This window comes from Stegodyphus dumicola, chromosome X2 (genome assembly GCF_044657685.1).
Source record: "Stegodyphus dumicola isolate Sdum_Otavi_A_Nest chromosome X2, ASM4465768v1".
In the NCBI taxonomy this organism is placed as follows: domain Eukaryota; kingdom Metazoa; phylum Arthropoda; class Arachnida; order Araneae; family Eresidae; genus Stegodyphus; species Stegodyphus dumicola.
The window spans coordinates 197,156,425-197,179,696 of NC_140781.1; the positions used below are offsets into that span (position 1 = coordinate 197,156,425).

The window sequence follows — 23,272 nt, forward strand, 5'->3', positions numbered from 1 at the left end:
GATAAGAACAATCCCCGCGTATATTCAGAATAAAAGGTCGTTACGTTTTTTTACGGATCCTACTTTCGGAGTGTTAAAAGCATATCCACTTTGCATAAGATCTAATTACAATAACTGGTAAGTCTGACTTCACATGGAGTTATTTGCCAATGAATTCTTTATGAAGAGTATTTTTCTTTATAGGGGAAAATTCTGAATGCAACTTATGTATTGAATAAGAATACGTGTATTAACTTTACTGAAAGTTTTATTATTTTATATAGACTTTCGTTCAGTTAGAGTGAGCATACTTCCATTGTGGAACATACCAAAGGAATACGGATTTTATCTTTACACGTACAGAAAACCTCTCCCATATTCCTTAGACTTCACGAATCTCAGGGAGGTAAAATAAACTCCAAATCACATTTATTAAATTATGATTTTATTAGTTTACAGAATAATGTGAGTTTCGTGTTACTGAAAAGCACACATACATATTGAAAGAAAATTTAAATACATCTTAAAATAATTACAAATTTATACAATCAACCAATCAATAAATATGTAAAATGAATAATTTGTATACAATCTTCGCATGAAATCTAAGAGTCCAAAGTATACGTAAAGCCAGGAAGGGTTTCTAAAATACTCTTTCTTAAGTTGTGTCCAAGATTAGATATTAAGTACATACTGAATTAGATTTCTTGAGCAAATCCAACTGTATTAGTTGCATCATAAGTGGCAGGTGCTGTGTTTGATCATAGTTAAGAGAATTTAAAAGACTTTCAGATGAAACTCTTAAAAACTCCAGTTCATTACCTTCCCAATTTAAAATTAATGCTTGATACACAGTATTGAAAAGTTCACCTTTGAACACGGACCGCAACTTATTTCTCAAACTTGAGCGTTCATCAGCATCTACATATATGCCATCGTTTCTTCGGATCCTATTTTTCCACAGCATGCCAAGGACGCATTGATGGCATCGAGAAGAATGGTGGCACAGAGTATGATCACTCTTAATATCAATTTTACTCGCAGTTGTCTCTTCTGTAACTTTATTACCGGTAACGTGAACAAAAGCGCCATCATTCCCTTCAGAACTTTGGATCACCGGATCACAGGTTTTAGATGAATCTTCAGTTGTTGGAGAAACATTAGAAAAAACGGCATCTGTAGCATCGGGTGCTTTACCAGGAGAAATTGATCGAGTTTCTTCACTTTGATACCCTTGGTCAGTTGCATTATTAGGGATTTCTAAACCATTTCTCGGTTTCTCTGGCTCTTTATCATTACAACTCGGCAGGTTTTCTACCAACATATACGTGTTGGAAGGCTGCAAAGATTTCTTCTTGTCTATTAGTTTAGAAATTTTGTACGTAAGACGAGATTGTTTTTTTTCGTTTCCTATATCTGCTAAAGGGGAAGGTTTACGAGCATTTCTTATTAGATAATTCTTGGGAATTGTAGAGCTTGTGGATTTAAGCACAGATTGAGAACCGGCTTGGCTGCTCACCAGTTTACTCAAAGATTGCCTTTGGACATTAACCTGTTAAAAGTTTTACAAATTTATTGAACAGTAGACCTTCAAGGAACACATACACTTTTAGATTACATGCTCTAAAAAGTAAGAACTAAACATGCTGTATCTATTCAAGATCAGGTTGAATTGTACTCGGTATTTCGATGCCGTTCCTTGCTAAATGAAGTTGTGTTTAGAAAAAGTGATTTTTAATTTTAATTTAGGCAGCTTTCGGTATCCATTTAATTGTAGTCACAAATGAGATGCACTGTATAATACATTATAATACCATTAAAAGTTCAACATAACTAAAGCTTACAATAATTTTTCAGTAAAATGTAATTCGAAATTTTAGGTGTTAACCGAAAATTAAATCTTAAGATTGTAAGTAATTTAAAAAAAAGGCGTATGCATTTTAAGGAACATACCATAGGGTATTGAGAACTTGTTGGCTTTAAATTTAATTAATCGACAAGTTTGGCGGCGTGTCCTCCCCGGGATTCTTTCAAGTTCAAAATTAGGCGAGACAAAAACCTCCTTATGGCGGGGATTTCGAACCCAAACCATCGATTTTATAGGCTATAAGACACTAATCCCTCTTCTTGAGGAACAAAGAATTCTGACGGTAGAATAGTTTTTGAAGTTTACGTTGACGTGTTTCTTGTCCTAGTTACGATTAAGTGAAAATGAAGCTTCTACTAGGAACTTATCCTGGCAAGAAATATTAATCTCTTCTAATAAGTATTCTTTCAAGACAGGTGTTTTTATCCTCCATATGAATTTGCGAAAATTAATATAAAGGCAAATTTCTTTAAAGTAGAAATTTGCACTTATTTATTTTTTTCATATTTCATTAAAACTCGACCGTTTAAAAGCACTGATTTTTGGTAAGGTACCTATATTTAAGGTATTTTATAGAATGCCAGATATATGATGCAAATTTAATCGAACAATATTTAATATTAAGCTCATTTTCATAAATTATCACCAACAGAAAATGCTTTAATGATACTCACAGAATCCCCACATTTTGAGCCCGCACGAATTTTTTCTGAAAAAAAAAACAGATTAGAAAATGTGAACCAAATTAACAATTATTATGTAACTGAATTTAGTAACAGAAATGGATAACTGAAACTAAGACCAAATGAAAAGGTTAATCATAATAAAGTTTATGAGAACCAATCGCAGGAACGGAAGCAAACATGGAAGAAAAGGATATTGAATTGTATTATTCACTTTGATCAAAATAAAACTTTGATGCACTTGAAACGTTCACTTTAATCATAACAAAGCCATGAATCAAAGTATTTGTAGTTCTTACTTGGATTCAGAGATGAAATGGATGCTCTTCTTTTCACCCCATTTTCAGCTGCACTAGAATATACATCATTTGTTGAATACCTCCTAGAGCAGTCCTAGAAGACAAAAGTATAAATTATAAAAATACATAAGCAAAAATGAACTTTCTTACATACGTATATTAATAGGTACTGTAAAATTAAGGGAGATTAACTAGAACTGAAAGGTTTTACACATTGCTTAAGATTGATTATATTCGTTAGGATATAAAGCTTTTGGCCAAGCAATTTTTCAAAAGAGTGAGGATTACAAAGCCTGAAATTTAAAGATTAGCTCAAATGGACTGTCTGAAAATGTTTAGAATATCCTAAAATGTAAAGAGTATCCTAATATTTATTTTAAAAATAAAAACTTTAATGTAGCTTTAAATTTGAACGACACTCCAATGAGATTAAGGGTTTAGATTAAGGGTTTACAATTACATTAAGGGTTTAGAAAAGACTAATGTAAACGAGGTATGCCTAAATATTTAGTTAGTAGTAGGGTAAAGCTGTTGACTGTTGTATTTTGGACAAAAGGGATCAGAGTTATAATCGCGTTTTTTAAATTAAGAGAAAATTTTGTCTCATATTGTGTGTTTTTTAATTGCTGCATAAAACTCGAAGTTTGTATGGGGAAATTTACAGAAGCTTTTATCAGCACGGTGCATTTTATATAAACTTTCATCCATTTAATAGAAATCCATCTTTCAATTTAAGCTTTCATTGATTGCATGAGGAGTCCTATAGAAATTTGCTTTCATTTGATGCATAACTAGAGCATACTTGGAAATAAAACGGACAAAATTTTATCCGTTCATTTCAGAGAAGATTAACGGTTAAAAGGTTTTGGCGTCTTTTGAAAAAGATTTAAATTCGATGCAACCGAGTATTTGAATATAGATTTTACGGAGTGTAATGGTAAAAGCGGAAATTTGAAAGCATGATGACTTTTGCTCCTTGAAAAATTTTTATAATGAAAGAGGAATTCTGCTCTCCAGAAAAATCAACGAAAATTACTTGATTTGAATGAACACTACAGAAGTGATTGGAGCAGAAACAGGATAGAGGTATACAATTTAGATAATTATTAATGCAAATGAGATAGTTATGTGGTGCAAATAAGTAATGTAGTGCATCCTGTGCTTTAGAACAAGATCACAAGAGCATCACTCTTCATAACGACACGATTGTCTAAATTATAAAAAGCAGCTTGCTTGAACTAGTTTATAAAATGCCTGGAGGATTGATTTAGGTTACTTTAATACAGCAAAGTGCAAGACAGCTATTCGCCTAAAGGGATGAATTCTTTCGTAAAAGACATTTTAAAGGAAATCGATTCATATTCGCTAATGAAAAATTGTGAAAATTCTCATGTTATCGGCCCTTTCGCCAAAATTTAAAAATCCTTTCGAAGTACAATTTTATCGTTCAGCCGTTGATGGGCTTAGAATGCTTGAAAGGTAACATCTAATTGAGCTCTTTAACAAAACGTTTGGCCTATAAAAAACGAAAAACCTCTCGGCCTCTGAGGCTAAGATCAAGTACGTCAAGTCCACGAATGCATTCTAATAAAAACTGCCGACAGACCAACAAAAGTTACTGTGGATGTTAGAGATTCTCCTTCAAAGTTTTCCAAAAAGCAATTCTCTTCTCTTAAGTAGTTTACCATCGTGATATCAGTTCTGATAAAGAAACAAGCAGAGACCGCAAGCTAAGTTTAGTGTAAACAAGTGTGTATTAAAATATATTCGTTATTTGCCCCACAGAAAGAGGTATCTTAGAAGACTACAGAAAGAGGTATCTTTAGAAGACTATACACCAATTTGATTCACTAAATACATTTTCACACAGCGATTCGTCAGTTTTGGATACATCCACTAGTAAAGAAGATACATGAAGCCATTTGACGCAGTAGATTCCATTAAAAGCGTGGCAGTAAATGTATTTGCATTCCACTAAGTTTCTCCAAGTCACACTGCTGTTATTTTAGCAGTTACAAAATCGAATAGAAGTCAGCTGAGGTCTACATAACACACTCTAACAATTTCACATTTCTGTTTTTTATAATATACATTTCGCTAATATGAAACTTTAAGGAAATTGTAAGCTAGATATAACTGATGCTGTACAACATGTAATCTAGTATACACAATACTGTAAATCACAGATACGGTTGGGCCCACCAGCGGCCGAGCGGTAAAGTCGCTAAACACTGGTAATTCGGTCCGAGGTTCGAATTCTGCGAACGGGCTGGCTGCATGGGCGTTTTCGTTGTTTTCCCCATGTGTAACGTGTATACGAGTCAGTTTCCCTTAGAAAGTCCTCCACGAAGGCATTCCTTCCCTTAGGCAGATAGCCCTGGTGTGCTTTGCCATAATTAAATAAACCAAACAAAACTAAAATCACAGATACGGTTGAAACCATGAATGAATAATTCATTTGATCATAAGTTTTTAGTATAATCGCTACTATTAACCCAGGTGTTCTTGGGCTCTAAATATACGCCAAAGAAGTGAAATGCCTTAAAACGTTGATACTAAACATGCTAATATACCCATCAAAACTTTATCTATTATGCACACTTACATTTCCCAACCATGGTAAAGGACACGAAGGCGTCTAACTTTCTTAAAGAGAAATGCCTTATTATGAACATTAACAGAAATTACAAAATAAACTTGTCTCCAAGTTTTATAAGCATACTCTGCTGTAGGCTAACACAAACGATCGGATTTAAAGTTGTTGCTAAGATCGATGGATTTTAAGCAAACATGCTAGTTTTAAGTTTTAAAAAACATAAAAATAATTACCTAGTTGTAATAGATTCCATATAATAGGGTATTTATGGGTAATAAATAATAAGACATTTATTTAGTCAGCTTATCTGTAAACAGTATTTAGTCAGTCAATTGAACGTGAAAATGTGAGGCACAATGAAAAATACCAAAAACTAGAATTTGGGACTCAGCGCATCTCATTTTCCACTCGATGCCTGTAGACTGTTTAAACTCCTCAAGCTCCAGCGTTGCTAAGTCTTTTTATAATCACAGTGCAAGCCCAAAATTGTTTTTCTTCTGTATACTGGCGTCAGATATGAGAGCTGGATCAGCATACGACTTAATTTTCTATAATGGAAATATGGTGAAACTAGGGTGACACTTTATTCTTGTGGTTATTTTGGGTACCTTTATGTTTTTGGTAATAAGCAAGAATTTTCCTTTGATTAGCACTAGTTTAAAAATGCTGCTTTGAAGAGTTTGATTCTATTTAGCACAAATATTTAATAGTTAAGCCTACATTAATCATGTTCCATGGACTACTGATTCTTTAATTGAATTCCAAAAGGCGCAAGACCTAAGGAAAAGGATGTCATTATGAATGATGTTTTAAGGGAAACATGGCTCGTATTTACATTACTCATAGAGAAAACCACGTATATACTCATTGCATTTATGAAGATAAAGAAGAAAAATGGCATTGCGTCTTTCATAATTCCACTCAAATTTTTCATTTTCATCCCACAGTCATTGGATGGCATACAGCGCGATAAAGAATTATAATTTTATAAATCTCTTGCCTTTGAAACCGATGATCTTGATAGCGTTTCATGCCCTTTGAAATTAAGCGAATCCAGATACTGGGACAAATATGGTTGCAAAGCAGGTGTTGCAAGAATCTCAGTAGTTGAAGGTCGCTTTTCAGGGTCAGAGTGCAGCATTGAATTTACCAGATCCTGAATCAATCTGCTGCAGTGCCTAAAATATTTACAACATAAACGTAAGGGAAGATATACCTGAATGATGTAAAATCTATCAGTTTTAGGTAAACCTAACATTATTCTATAAACTTTTAGATCTAAATTATAAAAATATAGTATACATTTATACCTAGGAAAGTCTCTCCGTTTACCGCTGAGTATCAGAGACACCAGGTGGGAGAAGTTCCGTGCTTTGAAAGGATGTCCTAACGTTGACATTTCAAACAACACACATCCTAATGCCCATATGTCACTTTTGTAATTGTAACTAATATCTGTTAAGGAACTTTCACAACCATGTAATATAATCTGCAAAAAGATGCTTAAATATTTAGTAATCTTTACCAAACTATAGTGCAAATTTGATGCTATGATTGTCAATAGAATTTAGAATTTGCTACAAAACATCAAGGTTACTATACTACAAGGTTTGTTCTTCTTGACCCAAACCAATCAGCATGCAGGCTTCACTCATAAGTCTAAGCAAACAGAGAAGGTTCGCTACTGTCAAGGAGATAGTTTTGAACTTGAAAAAGAATATATGTAATTTCGTTTACGTATGTTCTTTCTACTTACCTTGACAAAAACATGCTGGAATTCTGGAGGGTATCTTAGTATACAACAAAAGTGTTGTGTTGGGGAGAAATATTAAACTACGCTTACAAAAATCCAAGTGCATAGACTGCTATCTAACATTTATCATTAGGCTGGAATCCCCCATATCAATTTTTAGAATTTGCATTCCAAAATTTGATGCTTAAGTATTATGTATTCTTTACCAAGTGATTCCAGTTTCAGAAAAATGTAGCTGACATAAATATACCCAGAGATCACTTAACATATAAATTTCTTTGGTTAGTAACGATAAGACTGCCAGTATTTATAATCAAATACCGGCAAAGCTTTTGAAATGTGAAAATTAAAAAAAAAAAAAAAAAATTCGAAATTTTGCTTGCGTGTAAAAAAGAGTGAATGCAGTGTGCAAGTTAATGGAATACCGATTCGTTAATTCGAATTGGCTTTGCTATCAAATTAACTAAAACATTACCAAATATGACAACAAATGTAGATCAAGTACATTTTCATACGCTTAAATTACTTATTTTGTAATAAATTTATACAGCTCTTTATGATTACATAAAAAAAAAAAAAAAAAATCCATGCGCGACACTAAAACTTTAGGTGAAATGACTGCTTCTCCATATTTCAACAGTTTAAAGTATCTTGTAGGTTAGCAAAACTAAAAATATCGAAACGAAAACACTGCTAAAATATCAGTAAATCTAAATTGTAAAAACTTTTAATGGGAGATTTGAATTCGTTCAGATAGCATAATTAAAATAATTCACAACATAAAATTTTATTATTACCCCCTGATGGGTACTTTTCCGTTTCGCCGGCGCAAATCTCGCCAAGCAGACTTTATTGGCGACAACATACAGTATACACATAAAAAATATTAAAAAAATTTTAGTTCTAAGAATTCTTTTTTTGAAGGCATAAACATTTTAATATCAACATCCTAATTCGCCGGTTCATATAACGTGACTCCAAGCGATCTCATCTCACGTAAACTACTCTACAAAAATCTAATGCTTTCAGTAATTATCTACATTAATTTCAAGTTAAATCTTAATTTGGAACACAAGTTTAAATGCAAGAAATATTTCAATGCGTACGAATAGCTTACTCAGCAATTATGTAAAACTGCAGTACTTTACTTCACTAATGCATTCTCATTAGAATTGATGAATTTAACCCTTGACTTTCCTTTTCTATATTTTCGGCTTCGGGTAAGAGCTGTGATTGCATCCTAATTGACTTAATTACCGAAAATGGCCTTAGACATAAAACTGAACTATCTGATAAAAATTCTATGTAATTATATGCCAGTATCGAAAGAAACAATCAATCTGATAAGAAAAAAACTGCGACTTGTTTTGAAAATGAGGCGTAAAAGGTTACCAGCGAGAATATTCCGTTTGTCATCGGTTGTACCATTATTGGCGACTTTATCGCTTGCGCCGGCAAAACTGAAAAGTACCTATTGGTCATAAAAAATTTGGAAAGGATACGGTCTTCTCTGACAAATTTCTGGTGATAAATAATATGGGGTGCCAATTGCAGTTGTTGCCAGTTCTTGCGGTTCATGCAGAAAGCGAGCAATTCCAAAATCTCCAACTTTAATAATCTTATTCCGTGTTAGGAAAATATTCTGCGTTTTTAAATCTAGAAGAAAAAAACTTTTATTTCATTTATTTTTCACTAAGAAAAATTTCTGATCTTTAGTTTTAATACAGTTGTCCATTTTTGTTATTTAAGCCATATTCGACCAAATGTTTGATTAAAGGTCAGAGAAAGAAACCTTTATTCTGGAATATCAATTTACGAAACTGCAAAATTCTGGTTGAAAAATCGTTAATTTTATCTTAACACATGAGTGTGCGCGCTGGGTCCAATGGACCCACCTAACTAAAGAAACCTTTCTGAAAAAGTACCTATTTTCTCCAAGTGGTTGTGGTTCAGTATAGTCTCCTCAAAAGCCATTCTCTTTATGTTTCCGAAGTTTTTTGCCGGCAATTTGATTCGAAGTTTCGTTTTCGTTTTAATCGGATCGGTGTTTCAGACTCACCGCGCCTATTCGCATTGCTGTAGCGTAGTTTATTTGTGGTAGCACAGAAAACTGCAAACATGTCGCGTAATTTATCCTATAAGGAAGAAATGTTATATTTGTGAAAATTATTAGATGTATCAACTGTTGAAGACTCCATTGAATTTATGCTTTATTTTTCTGACATAAGTCATCTCATGTAACTGTGCGGGATCCGAGGGCAACAGACGGAACCGGCTTGGAAATTTGTCGACAAAACTATGTCCTACAAAAGTGTTCATTTTTTATCAAGAAGTTTGCATTTTGATGACATAGGAACTCGCGTCGTCAAGAAAGAATCAGATAAACTTTTACCTGTAAGAGATTTTTTGAAGATTTTGTGAATAACTGCCATAAATATTAAACTGTCGGTGAATTCATAACAATTGATGAAAAATTTGAAGCTTCCAGAGGAAGATGTTTTTCAGGCAGTATATTCCTGATAAACCTGAATAATAATATAATGAATCCTAATAAATTCTATATTAATATAATAAGTTTTTCGGTTCTATTCCTTTAAAAATATTTTATTTCATAAAAAAATGGAAATTAAAATTTTAATTTTTATAGTTTGCATATTTTTTAAGTTTGATAATAAAATTTTGGCTTAAATGTAGCAGTTTTACCTGAAGAGTAACAGTTTTTTCTTCAAAAAAACACGACCCGGGTCTTTTGAACCCAGGCCGCGCGCTCCCGGGTTAAAGTAGAATTAATCACCAGAGTTAAGGTAACGTTTTCCTTCTTGAAAACATTTCCTTAGAATCTTTCATTAAAATAAATTATCTGAATCCACAGTAAATGAAAGCACCTAGGATTACATCCTCATTTAATGAAAACAATTTTCAGAATCGAAATAATCATTTTAAAAACATCTTACCTCTGTGTAAAATGTTTTGATAATGGATGTACTGCAATGCCAAACTTATTTGAATGAACCACAAAAGAATGCACTAAAAGGAAAGATGCACATGCTTAAAAGAAAAATGCAAATGAGATTTATGTGACTATCATGTACACACGTATGTCTTAAAAAAAGAAAGCTACTTACGGGTTCTTTGAAGGGAACACCTTTCTGTCTCGTAATTGCAGTATACAGATCACCTACCAGATATAATTCTTCGATTAATTAATTTCTCGTTTTATATATTTATTAAGTGTAAAACTAAAATAATCATAAAGAATAACCAAAGGAAAAATATACAACATATTCCAGAACACTTTTACGAATAACTGTTGAGTAATATTAACTTGAAGTAGTGCTACACTTCAATCCTGCTGTGAAGCAGATAAATGTTTGCGACTTGCAAAACTATATATTTTAAAAAGAAATTTATGGGTGCTTACACTAAGTACTGCCAAGTAAGAAAATAAAAGATTTCATTGAGATTCTTCTTAGGATATCAACTTTGGCATGAATGTATTAAATACTCTCACTTTAAACACTGAATGGTCCACCAGCGACCGACAGGTAAAATCGCTGAATATGGGTTATTCTACCCGGGCACGAATCCTGGGGAATGGGTGGCTGCATGGGAGCTATCGTGGTTTCCCCCGTGGGACACGTTGATACGAGCCAGTTTCCTTATAATCCTCCATGTAGGCATATCCCCCCATAGGTGATAATAATAGAAATAAGTTCAGAAATAAGTTTTCCAATGCCCCCTAGGTGGCATTGGAAAACTTATTTCTGAACCACATAATGCATATTTTTAAAGTTAATTAAAAGGCCCAACATCGGCCGAACGGTAAAGTAGCTGAACATGGGTAGTTCGGTCCGAGGTTCGAATTCCGCCAACGGGCTGACTGCATGGGCGTTTTCATTGTGTTCTCCCATGTGTCACTTGTATACAAGCCTGTCTTTTTTTTGTCCTCCCCGAAGGCATCTCTCCCTTTAGACAGATAAGACTCGAGTGCGTTGCCATAATCAAATGAACCAAAAATTAAAACCTAGGAAAGCAACCTTTTTTTTTTAATACATAACCCCTTCCGCCGCCAAATAAGGAAAAGCATATGTAATTTCGACAATTTTCATTTACATACTCTTTCGTACATATACTTTGTGTTTAGATGAGTTACATATCGAATGCAATTCAATGTTTTCTGACTCATTCATTACATTTGCATGTTCTTTCGTACATATACTTTGTGCTTAGATGAGTTAAGTCTCGGATGCAATTCAATGTTTTATGACTCATTCATTACATTTACTACGCGCTGACTCTTCCATTGATGTATAGAGAACGTAATGATCAGGGTTATTTCGCATCTTTGAACAAACGTTTTGACTTTTAACTAAAAAAGTTATGGTATTAGACTAAATATGAGACCACATCAAAAATTATAAATCTAGAATCGCGGAGATTATCGAATTTTCAGATAATAATTTGCTTTAAAGGGAAGTAATAAACTTTCATTGCACTAAAAGAAAATTAGGAATTTCTTTGTAAAGTTTCATAATACATATTCATATCATATGCGTAACACGGCTCTAGCTTTATCGTACGGCAATACTATGAATTAAGACTGATCTTGACATTTAATGGCATTGCGAGAATGTGGGACATATTTACGTTAACGTTGTCATTATAAATGTAAGATATCCAAGACAAAGTTTATATACTAATACTGCTAAGAATTACATGAATTTTATGCAATTATCTTCATATTCACAGGAACTGCTAAATCTGAGATAAATGCACTACCGAGATTACCATAAAGGAAGCATTTATAAAGTTTACGGGAAAGGGCTTTTTTAAATACTTGTGATAGCAACAATTATCACATCCTATATTTATGTGAAACGCATGAACTGTGTGAATACTTAAGAATGCTTTAGTGAATAAAAATGCATTTATCCGGCTTTCGACTACTGTGACTAACATTTAGTTTCCCACTTAACTGAATCCTACTTTCGATACTCTGCAAATTTCACCGTTGTAGAAACATAGTACTATCTTCGTATATCAGTTGATTGCAGTTAAGACACATTTCTCCATTTGTTATAAATTTGCTAAAGATACGAATTTTAGTCTTACAAGGATAACAATCGTATGAGTTTTCAAAGCGGTTATAGACCTATACATATCACTTCGGGTCTTAAATACTCGAAATTCACAACAAGAGACAGCTGTTAAAAATATTTAAATTTTTATAACTTACCCCCGTCAGCGTATTCCATGATGATGGATAATATTCCTCTATCATGTTCAATCATAGCTTCTTTATACCTTATTATATTTCTGTGCTGACATTTTGACAAAATTGCTACTTCAGTCAAAGCTTGCTGCTGTTCACAAGCATCCAGTGACTTTAAATTAATTTCTTTTAAGACATGAGATATTCTACTATGTTTTGAGCGCACCAGCCACACATTACCGTATGTCCCAGATCCAATAAGTTTTTCCTTTTCGTATCTAGTCGCATTTAGTGAACATTTGGCCATAACTGGTGAGTAAAATACATGAACACTGCTTAAATGTAGGAATAAAACATTGTTAATAAAATGCTGCTATGTATTAAAACTAGACTGGAATACCTTGCAATATCCGTATCACAAAAACAGCGTTTGCAACTATAACTAAAGAACACAACAACAATACCAAGGAAGTCTTGTTAAAGATCACAACTACAGAGACAAACAATAATCAGTTTAGCAGAAGCAGTTGCAATAACCAACTTCGCAAACGACGCGTTTCGAACTTGTTTGGCGGCAATGTTTTACTCTACAATGAGTTTCACAGCCAAGTGCAAAATAAAAATGTAGTTGAACAGAGAAGTTTAATATTTATTACTTAATGAGATTAATGTTAAGAGATAACGTAACAAGCATTTCTATTCAAATTACTGTGAAAACTACTGATCAATACATTTTTTCCCGAAATGGAGATCTTATTCAAAGAATCTTATAGAACTCGTATTGTAGAAAACACTAGCAGGCTTCAATGGAAACGCAGCTCACTCGTAATATTATTTGCATTAATTAAAAATGAAAAATATTTGTACGTTAATGAATGTTTTGTATGATTACCAGATTATGATTCTAAAGTAATAAAATTTCATGAGAATATTAATAATGCATTTTTAGACTTTGAAAACTTATAAATTGTCTGAAAATTCGTTCAGTTTACCAAATGTAGATAAAAGATAAATTAAAGACGCTAGTAAATCACAGAACAGCGTTATTGAGGGAAAAAAATCATAGCGATTTATTCTACTATATGTACTAACTGACTCCTGAATGCAAATTGAATAGGGTGTTAAAAACCGTTGAAAATGAATATCTCGGTCAATTTTTGTCATACGGGAGTCAAACCTCTTTTTTTTAATAATGAGTACAAAGCTTTCATAATATTCACAAAATTGATGATTTAAAATTTAAAAATGCCGAAACATGAATCTTTGCATGAATCATGAGTTATGAATCATGAGTCATTTAAAATATTTTTGTAACTGGGAGTATATATCTACGACCAACGGTTGCAAAAGTTTAGGCCGGGTAAAGACTTTTGTGGACACGTTGTGTAAGTTTGCATAATACTGGTACTTCCTTGATATGATAATTCAATGAGGCTTATTGTCGAAATTTTAATGTGGGCATTGGTTTGAATCTCGCGAAAGACTTGGGGAGATTCTGAGATCTGATTTCTTCCCATACAAATTGCATTGCCGTTTTCAGCCCGTGGTGTAACCTGGAAAATGCCTTAGTGAAGCGACTGTAAAACGAAAAGTAAGTTTAGTTTAGTGATTCTTAATTTTACGCAATCGCATCTTCCTGAGATAACAGTTGTTCGCGTCCCCATGTATCTATAGTAATACAGTACTATAGGTATACTATACCCCATGTACTATAGGTAATACAGATTGTAGTTTTCAGATTAACTATTTTTTATAAGATAATTTTCAGGGAATGGAAAAATCCACACTTTTATTAAAATTTTTTGTATTTATTTTATTTACTTCATAGTATACAAGAAGAAATTCAAAACAAATTAAAAAATAATTAAGAAAAAATTAAAAAATAAGCAGCAGAGTCAAAACACGAAATAAAACAAAAACTATTTAATGGATATGCATAAAATTGATCCAAGAAGTTGGTGTGGCATTACTAGACAACATAGCAAACAAAGCAAATACATGAAGGGAAAAAAAAAAAAAAAAACATGTATCTATAGCATCGCGAAAGACCCAATGGTTCGGAAGAATGTGCAATGAAAACATCATACTAATAACGGGTGTAACACCCTCTAGCTGAAATGCATGCTTGATAACGGTGAGGTAAGATGGCAGTAATGTCCTCGGTCGTTTGTTGGGGAAATAGCACTAATTACTGTAGCAATGCATGTCGGAGCGCGTAGAGATTGCCTGACGGCATACTGCGACCTGCTATCCGTCGTCCCAACATATTCCACATTCGCTGTACGGAATTCAGGTCTGGTGATCTAGCAGGCCATGACAGCTGTAGAATGGTTTCACTCTCCAGATAACTCTGCGTCACTTATGATCTATGCGGGCGGGCGTTATCGTTCATAAATATCACGTCGGGGCCCCCTTCAGCCATAAAAGGAGGCACAAGAGGATGTAGAATTCCTTCGCCATATCGGATGGCTGTCACGTAACCACCAAGAATCACGTAGAGGTCGGTGGCGTCGTTCGTTGCTATCCCAGCCCATACAAGTAAGCCTTCTCTCTGTAATAGTCTCTTTCGACGATGTTTGGCGCCCGATAGCGCGTCCCTGGTTCTTGCCATATCATTGCCCTTCGGGAATCATTCTGGATGTTTAATCGAGACTCAACCGTGAACAGTACGTGGTCCCTTTGCTCTGGTGTTCAAATGCGTTGTTCATTGGCCAAATTCAACCGAGCTCTGACATGCGTGGGGACAAAGGAACACAAACCATAGATCATCGGGCATACAGTCCACATTCATGCAGTCGACGCGACACAGTTTGGCAGAATATGGGCCATTCTGCAGCAGCAGAGACATGCGACGCCAGCTGTTGTGCTGTCAGTGATCTCCGGCATCTTGCAGATAGCAACAGAAAGTGATCGTCTGCCGTTGTAGTAATTCTCTGGCGCCTAGACCCACGTCTTCTACAGGGGTTTTGATCTCTTTCGTAATGATTCTAAAATCTGTTGATGACACTATAATGCATATTCAGCTCTCTTGCAACAGCGGATTATCTTGCACCAGCTTGTAACATCCTGAAAGTCTTCCAACGCATTCCATCGTGGGAATGGTGTCCTCGGCTCATACTTTCCTCTTTGGCTATCTCGGATTATACGGAACTATCTCTGTTTGCGAAGTGACACATAGGTCCGGTGGGGCAGCGTTTTGTGCTAATTTTGGTTGCATATTTGCATTTAGCCAAGCAACTCTACCTCGTATCTAAATTGTATGTTTTAGTTTTAATATTCGTACCTTTTCTTTTAGCGTTTGTACCTTATTTTTTGAGCACGACTGTAGAACTTATATAACCCATAGTTTGTGTTTGATATTCATCTAATAAGTTACACGAGTGTGAGTACTATAGCGCAATAATTATATATGTTGCTTTATATTTTATGCTTGAATTTTATTTAAAAGATTCATAATTTGACATAAAATTGTAAAGTTATTTTTACCCATAATGCTCTGCCTGTTTTCGTGCATTACGTTTATTTCCATTGGGTATATTTGTTTAAGTTTTCTTCTGCCTGGTATTTTTACTTCTACAGCATAGTCATTTTTTATTTTCATTTATCCCTGTCATATTACACATAACACCCAATTTTATGTCATGAAAATGCCGGGTTTGTTTTTTTGTCTCCGTGAGACCATTCCGCAGGTCATCATTTTAGGTCTTGTTCAGGCAGTAAGAACAAGTTCTCAGAGAATGTTGCATAGTTCAGTTCTCAGAGAATGTTGCATAGGTTAGGTTATTTGAATACAGCAAAGCACACGAGAGCTATCTGCCTAAGGGAAGGGATATCATCGGGGAGGACTTTCTAAGAGAAACTGGCTTGTATTCACGTTACATATAACGCAATCCACAAAAACTAACCATGCAGCTATCTCATCCTCCTGGGATCGAAACCAGGTCAAACTCCCAGCCTTGGCCCACCAGCGGCCGAGCTACGAAGTCCCTGAACCCTGGTAGTTCGGTCCGAGGTTCGAATCACGCGAACGAGCAAGCTGCGAGGGCGTTTTTGTGATTTTTCCCAAGTGTAACATGTTAATACGAGCCAGTTCCCTTAGAAAGTCCTCCACGAAGGCATCCCTCTCTTCCGTGTTGTGCCTGAGGGCGGAACAAGTAAATAATAATAAAATATAAACTCTCAGTCTTCAATTTTTTTTAACCACTCGACCACTGATGGCACTAATGCTGCATAAGTAAAACCCAACCGTTGGAAAAGAGGATGATATACTATATCGTTGAAATATATAAATTACCCGAAGCATAATTGGGCTTTGATGTGCTTACAATACATTTTGTTGTTTATTATTAAATTGCTTTCAATTCATTTATCTGTTTGAATGCTTGTTTATTGGCTAATAAGATAAAAGCTTTATTATTTCCTTTCTTGCGAAGAATGAAAAGTCATGGAGAATATCTTTACATATTTCTAAAATATTTAACTTTTTGGATAAACAAAACCCTAACTTCTGCTGACAGAAATTTAAATATCTAATGACCATTTTGATGCCCACCAAAGGTTAAGTGGATAATTCTGAACACTGGTAACTCTATTCGTTCTCGAATATTGGTGAACGGTTTGGGTGCAAAAATGTTTTTGTGGTTTTTCCTTATGTGTAAAATGAATACGAGCTAATTTACCTCAGAAAGTCCTCCACGAAGGCATTTCTGCCTTTAAGCAGATACATGCTTTGACGTAATCACTAACCGCCTATTTTATTTGACACCTATCAGTGTACAATATCTCACTGTAAGGAAGTTTGCTTAAACGCTAGCTCAGTGTTTATTCAGTATGAATCATAAAGCTTTCATACAACATTTGCATTAACTTATAGAAATTCTGATTGAACATGGGCACGATATTGATGATCTAATTCGATTTTATGAATTTAATTCCAGACCCTTAATTTTAAAACTCCTATCACTTGAAGTGAATTGATGAAGTAGTCGGAAAAATTATACATATATCGTAGTTCTAAATAACTTCATAACCTAACGTAGTTTCATTTTTTTGGTTAATGTGACTTCATATAGCTTAGAAATCGTTCTGTATTTGTAAGAAATTCATTCTATCCAACACTTGGTTGTCTATCCGTGTGATGTCTCGTAAACGATCCTATTTAATTTATTTCTCTTTTTTCCATTAATGACAGTCTCAAATCACTGAGTGTATCTACTATTTAATTCTTATGTTTATATGTATTATTTCGTTGTTTACATATATTGTTCGCTGGGTATGGAACTCTAGGATGGTTAAGGAAAGACGACAATTATTAATTTGACCCCGCTTGTAAATATTAATAGACCATCCTATTAACATGGTAATAGAAGAAGCCAGGCAGCATAACTCTTTCACTTCATTTGAATAACGGATAAGGTATAGATGCTTATATGTGTGTAAGGTCTTTGCGACATGGGAGTACTTAAAATGCTATCCAGCCGAGAGTCCTCTCGAGATGTAGCAATAAAGCAAGATGGGTGGAAATCCTCAGACCCGTATCCTGCTGGTGTTCTCCTTTAAAACTGGGGGCCCACATGCGACCGAGTGTTAAAGTCGCTGAACACTGGTAGTTCGGTGCAAGGTTAGAATCTCGTGAACGGGCTGGCTGCATGGGTGTTTTCGTGGTTTTCCACTTATGTGACGTGTGTACGAGCCAGTTCCTCTTAGAAAGTCCTCCACGAAGGCATCACTCCCTTAAGCAGATAGCCCTTGAGGCTTCGCCGTAATTCAATAAACCAAACCAAAACTTTTAAAACTGGGCCGGAGGTTTCCGTTTTTCACTGGTTTCCCTTCTCATTCCCCGTGGTGTACCCTAGGCAACGCTTTTGGAGATGAAATGGCTAAATAACCAAATATTCTGTTTGAATGAATGGTTATTTGGCTACACTTGGCGTTTAAAAAAATTCTGTTTTTCTATGTTTTTATGTAATACTTAATGAACGTGAACAGTTATGCTTATTATATACACTGTTATGATTGTTTTAACACGTTGCTACCCAAAAGTGTCAAAAAGTTGCATATTTTGCACGAGATGCTGATTCTGTTTGTCATCAGACTGCTGCAAAAGTTGGATTTCAAGGAATTCTGTGTATTTTCTGTACTAGACTGGAAATAAATTTCTCTTTCACTTATAATATTTGTATTTTATTCCAATCTGTGCTTTTGCAAAGATACCATGCTAATTTATTGAATTTCCCCCAAATCTTGTGATTTTGTCAAACTGGTAGCATTTTCCATAGCTGAAATGACAATCATATTGATCCCTTACGTTAAAAGTTGTATAGTGGATTTCTCATACGGAAAGCACTTTGTAATGTAGTAGTTTGCTCAGAATATCGTGCTATGCCTCGAATAGTAAGAAGAAATGCTTACCAGCAAGTGCCAGAATTCGATAGAAGCAAAATTGTTGTCTATCGATAGTGTGGATTATCGTACCATGATATTGCCCATCGCACTAGTCGACATCCAACCACTGTCATGCGAATATGGTATCAATGGGTTGCTGAGAATCATACTGAACAACATGCAGGATCTCAACGACTTCTCATGACTAACGCCTGAGAGGAGACACATATTGTGAACTCAGCACTGCAAAACACTGACCATTAATCAGGAAATGGGCATGTTTTGCAGCATCCGCTCGTAGGGTACGTCGACGTTTGTAGCAGCGTGGACTATCAGCACGGCGACCATTACTTCGGCTTTCCTTGACAATGCAGCATAGAGAGAAACGGCGACTCTGGTGGCCCGAACGACAAAGCTGGATACAGAAGTGGCACAATTTCGTCTTTTCAGTTGCATCCCGGTTCTGTGTGCAGTAGTCTGATGGCCGTATATGTGTCTGGAGGCTTCAAGGAGACCGCACGTCGCCTGCTTACATTCAATATCCGCATAGGGAGCCTGCACCTAGTGTGATGATTTGGGCAGCCATGGGGTACAGGACACGCACATCTCTAGTTCCGATCGACGGTAATTTGAACGCAGATCGGTACATATCTGACATCTTACGTCCAGTGGTTGTGTCCTATGTTCGAGGTGTGCCAAACGCCATCATTCAACAAGATAATGCAAGACCACATGTTGCACGTCGTGTTCAGACCTTCCTCGATACACAGGGTATTCGATTGCTGGCCTGCACGGTCTCCAGATCTATCACCCATCGAAAATATCTGGTCATAAGTTGCTGGGAGAATGGCACGCCACCCCTCTCCAGCTTAATACGGTCAATGAAGTGTGGTGTAGACTTGAAGCAGCATGGAATGAGTTGCCCGTTTCTGTCATTCAAGCCCAGTTCGACTCCATACCTAACCGGGTAAGGCCCGTTTTACCTGCTAGGGCTGGCAGATGTTTCTACTAATTTCGCAGCCCTGTAAAATCCCAGACTGCTTACAAATTTGATCATTTGTCTTCATGCCATACTGTGCACAATAAATATCTTTTTTGTATTTGCTTTCTTTCATGATGCTGCAATTTTAATGGCCAGCAGTACATTTGAAATAACTGCTATTTTTTTGGAGAGTGATTAGGTTATTTCGAAGCAGGAGACATGATAAATGAGCAACGCCCTCGCCGGGACTCGAATCTGGACCTCTCGAGTACTCGCCGAGTGTGCTACCGTTACACCACGAAAGCATACTCGAAGGAGAGAGAAAATACCATATAATTTTAATGATGTAATTTTACAAACGGAAGTTTGTATACTAGTGAATACTGATACATTTTAAGGATCATGTGTGTTAGAAAACTTTCTAAATTAATTTAAAATTAAAAATTTCAATTCATTCTAAATATTCATAAACTGAACAGCACATGTTTTAAACTTATAGCGTTGTAGAGTTAGGTATTATTATAGACTGTTCTGTGGTAATAATGTCTAACTGTAAAATAGGTTGTTCTGCTGTCCAGTTAGGTATGAGAAATTATTTTAAAGCTTGTGTGAATGATTTAGTGTTACGGTGCATATTCATTTTAGATAATAAGTTTTGAAAGTTTCATGATAATGTTGTGTTCGAATTGCTCTTAAAACAGGAAAATATTCGAAAGTAACAAATTAATCATATTTATCTGTTTTTCTTACTTATCTATTGATAATGTTGTATTTTATAAAAGATTCAAAGAATTTTATTATATGTGAAATTAAAAATTTTCGTACCTTTCATTTGTTTGTTGAACTGTTTTTGTTGTTAGTTTTGAAATGGTTATCCATACGTTTCAGATGTAAAATTAATAAAATAAAAAAAGTTGCTAATATGTATCGAGATATTCTAAAAGTTTACTTTGCACTTTATTATCAACCTAATTAGAATTAAATTATACTTGAATAGAAAAATCTATTGAACAGAAAGAAAACTAACTAATTTTGAGTAGAAATCAATGTATTCTCAGTCTCAGATGTTGTTGAAAAACGCTTTAATTGAATTGCAGTTATAAAGTGTATATTTATTTCTAGCACCGTCTACTTTACCTAACACTGCGTACTTTCTTCAGCATTTCTTATTTTCAATACATCCAATAGTAATCATACATTTTCTGTAACATTTTTAACTGCCATACAACCAATTAGAATCACGATAAAGACTGTCTGAAACTACACAGAAAAGAATTCTGAGCCAATTAATACTTCGGGTATCGGAAAGAGCTGGTAGCAGTGTTTTATTTAGTTTTTGTAATGTCATGAAATTGTTTTAATTTTTATGACTATTTGAATTGATTTATATTTCAGAAAGCTAGATTTCTGCTTATCTGTATCTAAGATAAATATAGAATTATATACTTATCGAATTTGCTATTTTGTGATGATTCATTAAGGAAAAAAAAGCTTTTAATGTCGACAGTAACACAGGAAGTTTGATAAAATATTGGGTGAAATGTATTTATGTTCGATAACGTCGAAGAAATACAAAAATTTATGAGCATAAGTTTTGATATAAATATTTGAAGCGTTTACGGAATTTACCGTCGTTTTGCTTGATTGAAGACAAAGTGGCAGAATTGGCGCGGATGTTCAAAATTGGTATTGGTTTCAAAAGCAACTCGCGAAATAAATTTCCATTGAGAAACCTTGTTTCATACTTTATTTATATTACTATTTATACGCCGTTGGTATTAAAAACATACCCATGAAACTTTCTTAGAAAGTTGAAAAAGAGAAGAGAAAGAAAATTAATAATAAAATAATTAAATAATTAAACTACTTCATGAGAGTCAGAATTTTGCGTCTAAAACTAATCTTATACAGTTTTTGATTTAGATTTAACATTTAAATCTGAAAATTTTCTTTCCTAATTTTAATTAAAATATACGATAAAATATAAAAATAAAGAAATTAATACAATTATTGAATACTTAAATGTTAACTTCAAGTGCCTTTATACGAGGCACCTAGATTGTGTGAGTTTGCATGTACAATTTTAATGATTTAGCGACAGTATTTCGTTCAAAGCGCGTTCATCAATCAACACAAGAATCACAGAGCTGTCCATTGATTTATATAAAGATCCATTATTTTCTTTACGTGCATCTTTTACAAAATAAAATGTACTGAGTTTCTTCACTTCGGATGTAATTTTTGAAGGTTTTTTGGATGACTGTAGGAAAATATGAAATCTCCTTTAGATGGCAAATAACCCACCTTGTCACTGTAAGCCAGACTCAACTAGCGAAATTACAGATGACTGTTTCTGAAAAAAAAAAAAAAAAAAAAAAAAAAAAAAAAAAAAAAAAAACTGTTTTGAAGAATTTGTTGGCATGCTCAGTCTCAGCTGAGATGTGTCATCAGTTCTTAATAATGAACTTTTTTACTGACATCTGAAATGCAAGTTCACAGACTTTATTCATTAGACTTATAAGTGATTGATTGTACGTAGATCTTCAAGTTAAACACCTGACGGATCCAATTAAGCTAAATCATTTGGCACAGCGTGAACGCAGCAGTGACCATGTGACAATTATAGTAATTTAATTCTAGTGAAGAAAATTAAGTGAATATCACCATTCACGTGAATCTTCCCACTGTTAAATTAATTTAATTGGCGAAGTTATAGATAACAGCTTTTTCAAGAACAAAAGTTTGTAGGAGATTTTATTGGTCTACTCAGTCTCATCTCAGGGTTTATTAGTCCACTCGGTCTCATCTCAGATATATCATAAACTATTAACCGTAGACGGTATGATTTAATTTTCAAAAGAACGCGACATCACTTTCTGACTCACACACTTTACAAAATTTTACTTCAAATCTTTTTCGCTTAGACGTATAAACTGGGCAAATCTTAATAACGTAACTTTGTATAAGTTAAGTTAGTATTTGTTTGTAGTGTCAGTTAGTATTTGTTTGTAGTGTGTGAGTCAGAAAGAGATGTCGCGTTCTTTTGAAAATTAAATCATACCGTCAACGGTTAATAGTTGATGATATATCTGACATGAGACCGAGTGGACCAATAAAACCTGAGATGAGACTGAGTAGACCAATAAAATCTCCTACAAACTTTTATTCTTGAAAAACCTTAAGACTTAACTTTGTATTTCATCTATGTTTCGACTATAGATATCTTATTTTTTTGGAGTGTAAACATTAGTAAATTCGTCATTTAAATAATTTACTATATTTAAAAAAATTTTCAGTTTATGCGTTTTGAAACGCCTAACCTATAGTATAGTACTATACACTGTTGTCTTTTCTACCAGTATACTTTTTAGAATCTGAGGTCTTTTCATTTTGACATAATAAAACGTAGCAAGAACTATGCTTTTATTTCGTCGACAGTTACAAGAAGAAATTCTGCATCTATTTTCTTGTTTGGGCAACGTTATTTCTTTATTTCTTATTTCGCGTATCTATTTGT

At 34.3% G+C, this 23,272-nt stretch overlaps 1 protein-coding gene across 2 annotated transcripts; it reads right to left on the reverse strand.

The window, feature by feature from the left end:
* Positions 1 to 397: 397 nt before the first annotated feature.
* Positions 398 to 13,142, reverse strand: LOC118194997 (uncharacterized). Of its 2 annotated transcripts, XM_085809192.1 has the most exons (10): positions 12,790 to 13,142; positions 12,414 to 12,698; positions 10,303 to 10,355; positions 10,132 to 10,204; positions 8,680 to 8,833; positions 6,735 to 6,872; positions 6,425 to 6,602; positions 2,829 to 2,922; positions 2,521 to 2,555; positions 398 to 1,531 (listed from the first exon to the last, which is right to left on the reverse strand). In XM_085809192.1, the coding sequence occupies exons 2-10, from the start codon at positions 12,694 to 12,696 to the stop codon at positions 662 to 664; spliced, it is 1,878 nt and encodes a 625-aa protein (XP_085665318.1). In that variant the 5' UTR covers positions 12,697 to 12,698; positions 12,790 to 13,142; the 3' UTR covers positions 398 to 661. The 2 variants fall into 2 exon arrangements, with proteins under 2 accessions (XP_085665318.1, XP_085665317.1); XM_085809191.1 differs by having other exon boundaries at positions 12,414 to 13,142.
* Between the last annotated feature and the right edge of the window lie 10,130 nt (positions 13,143 to 23,272).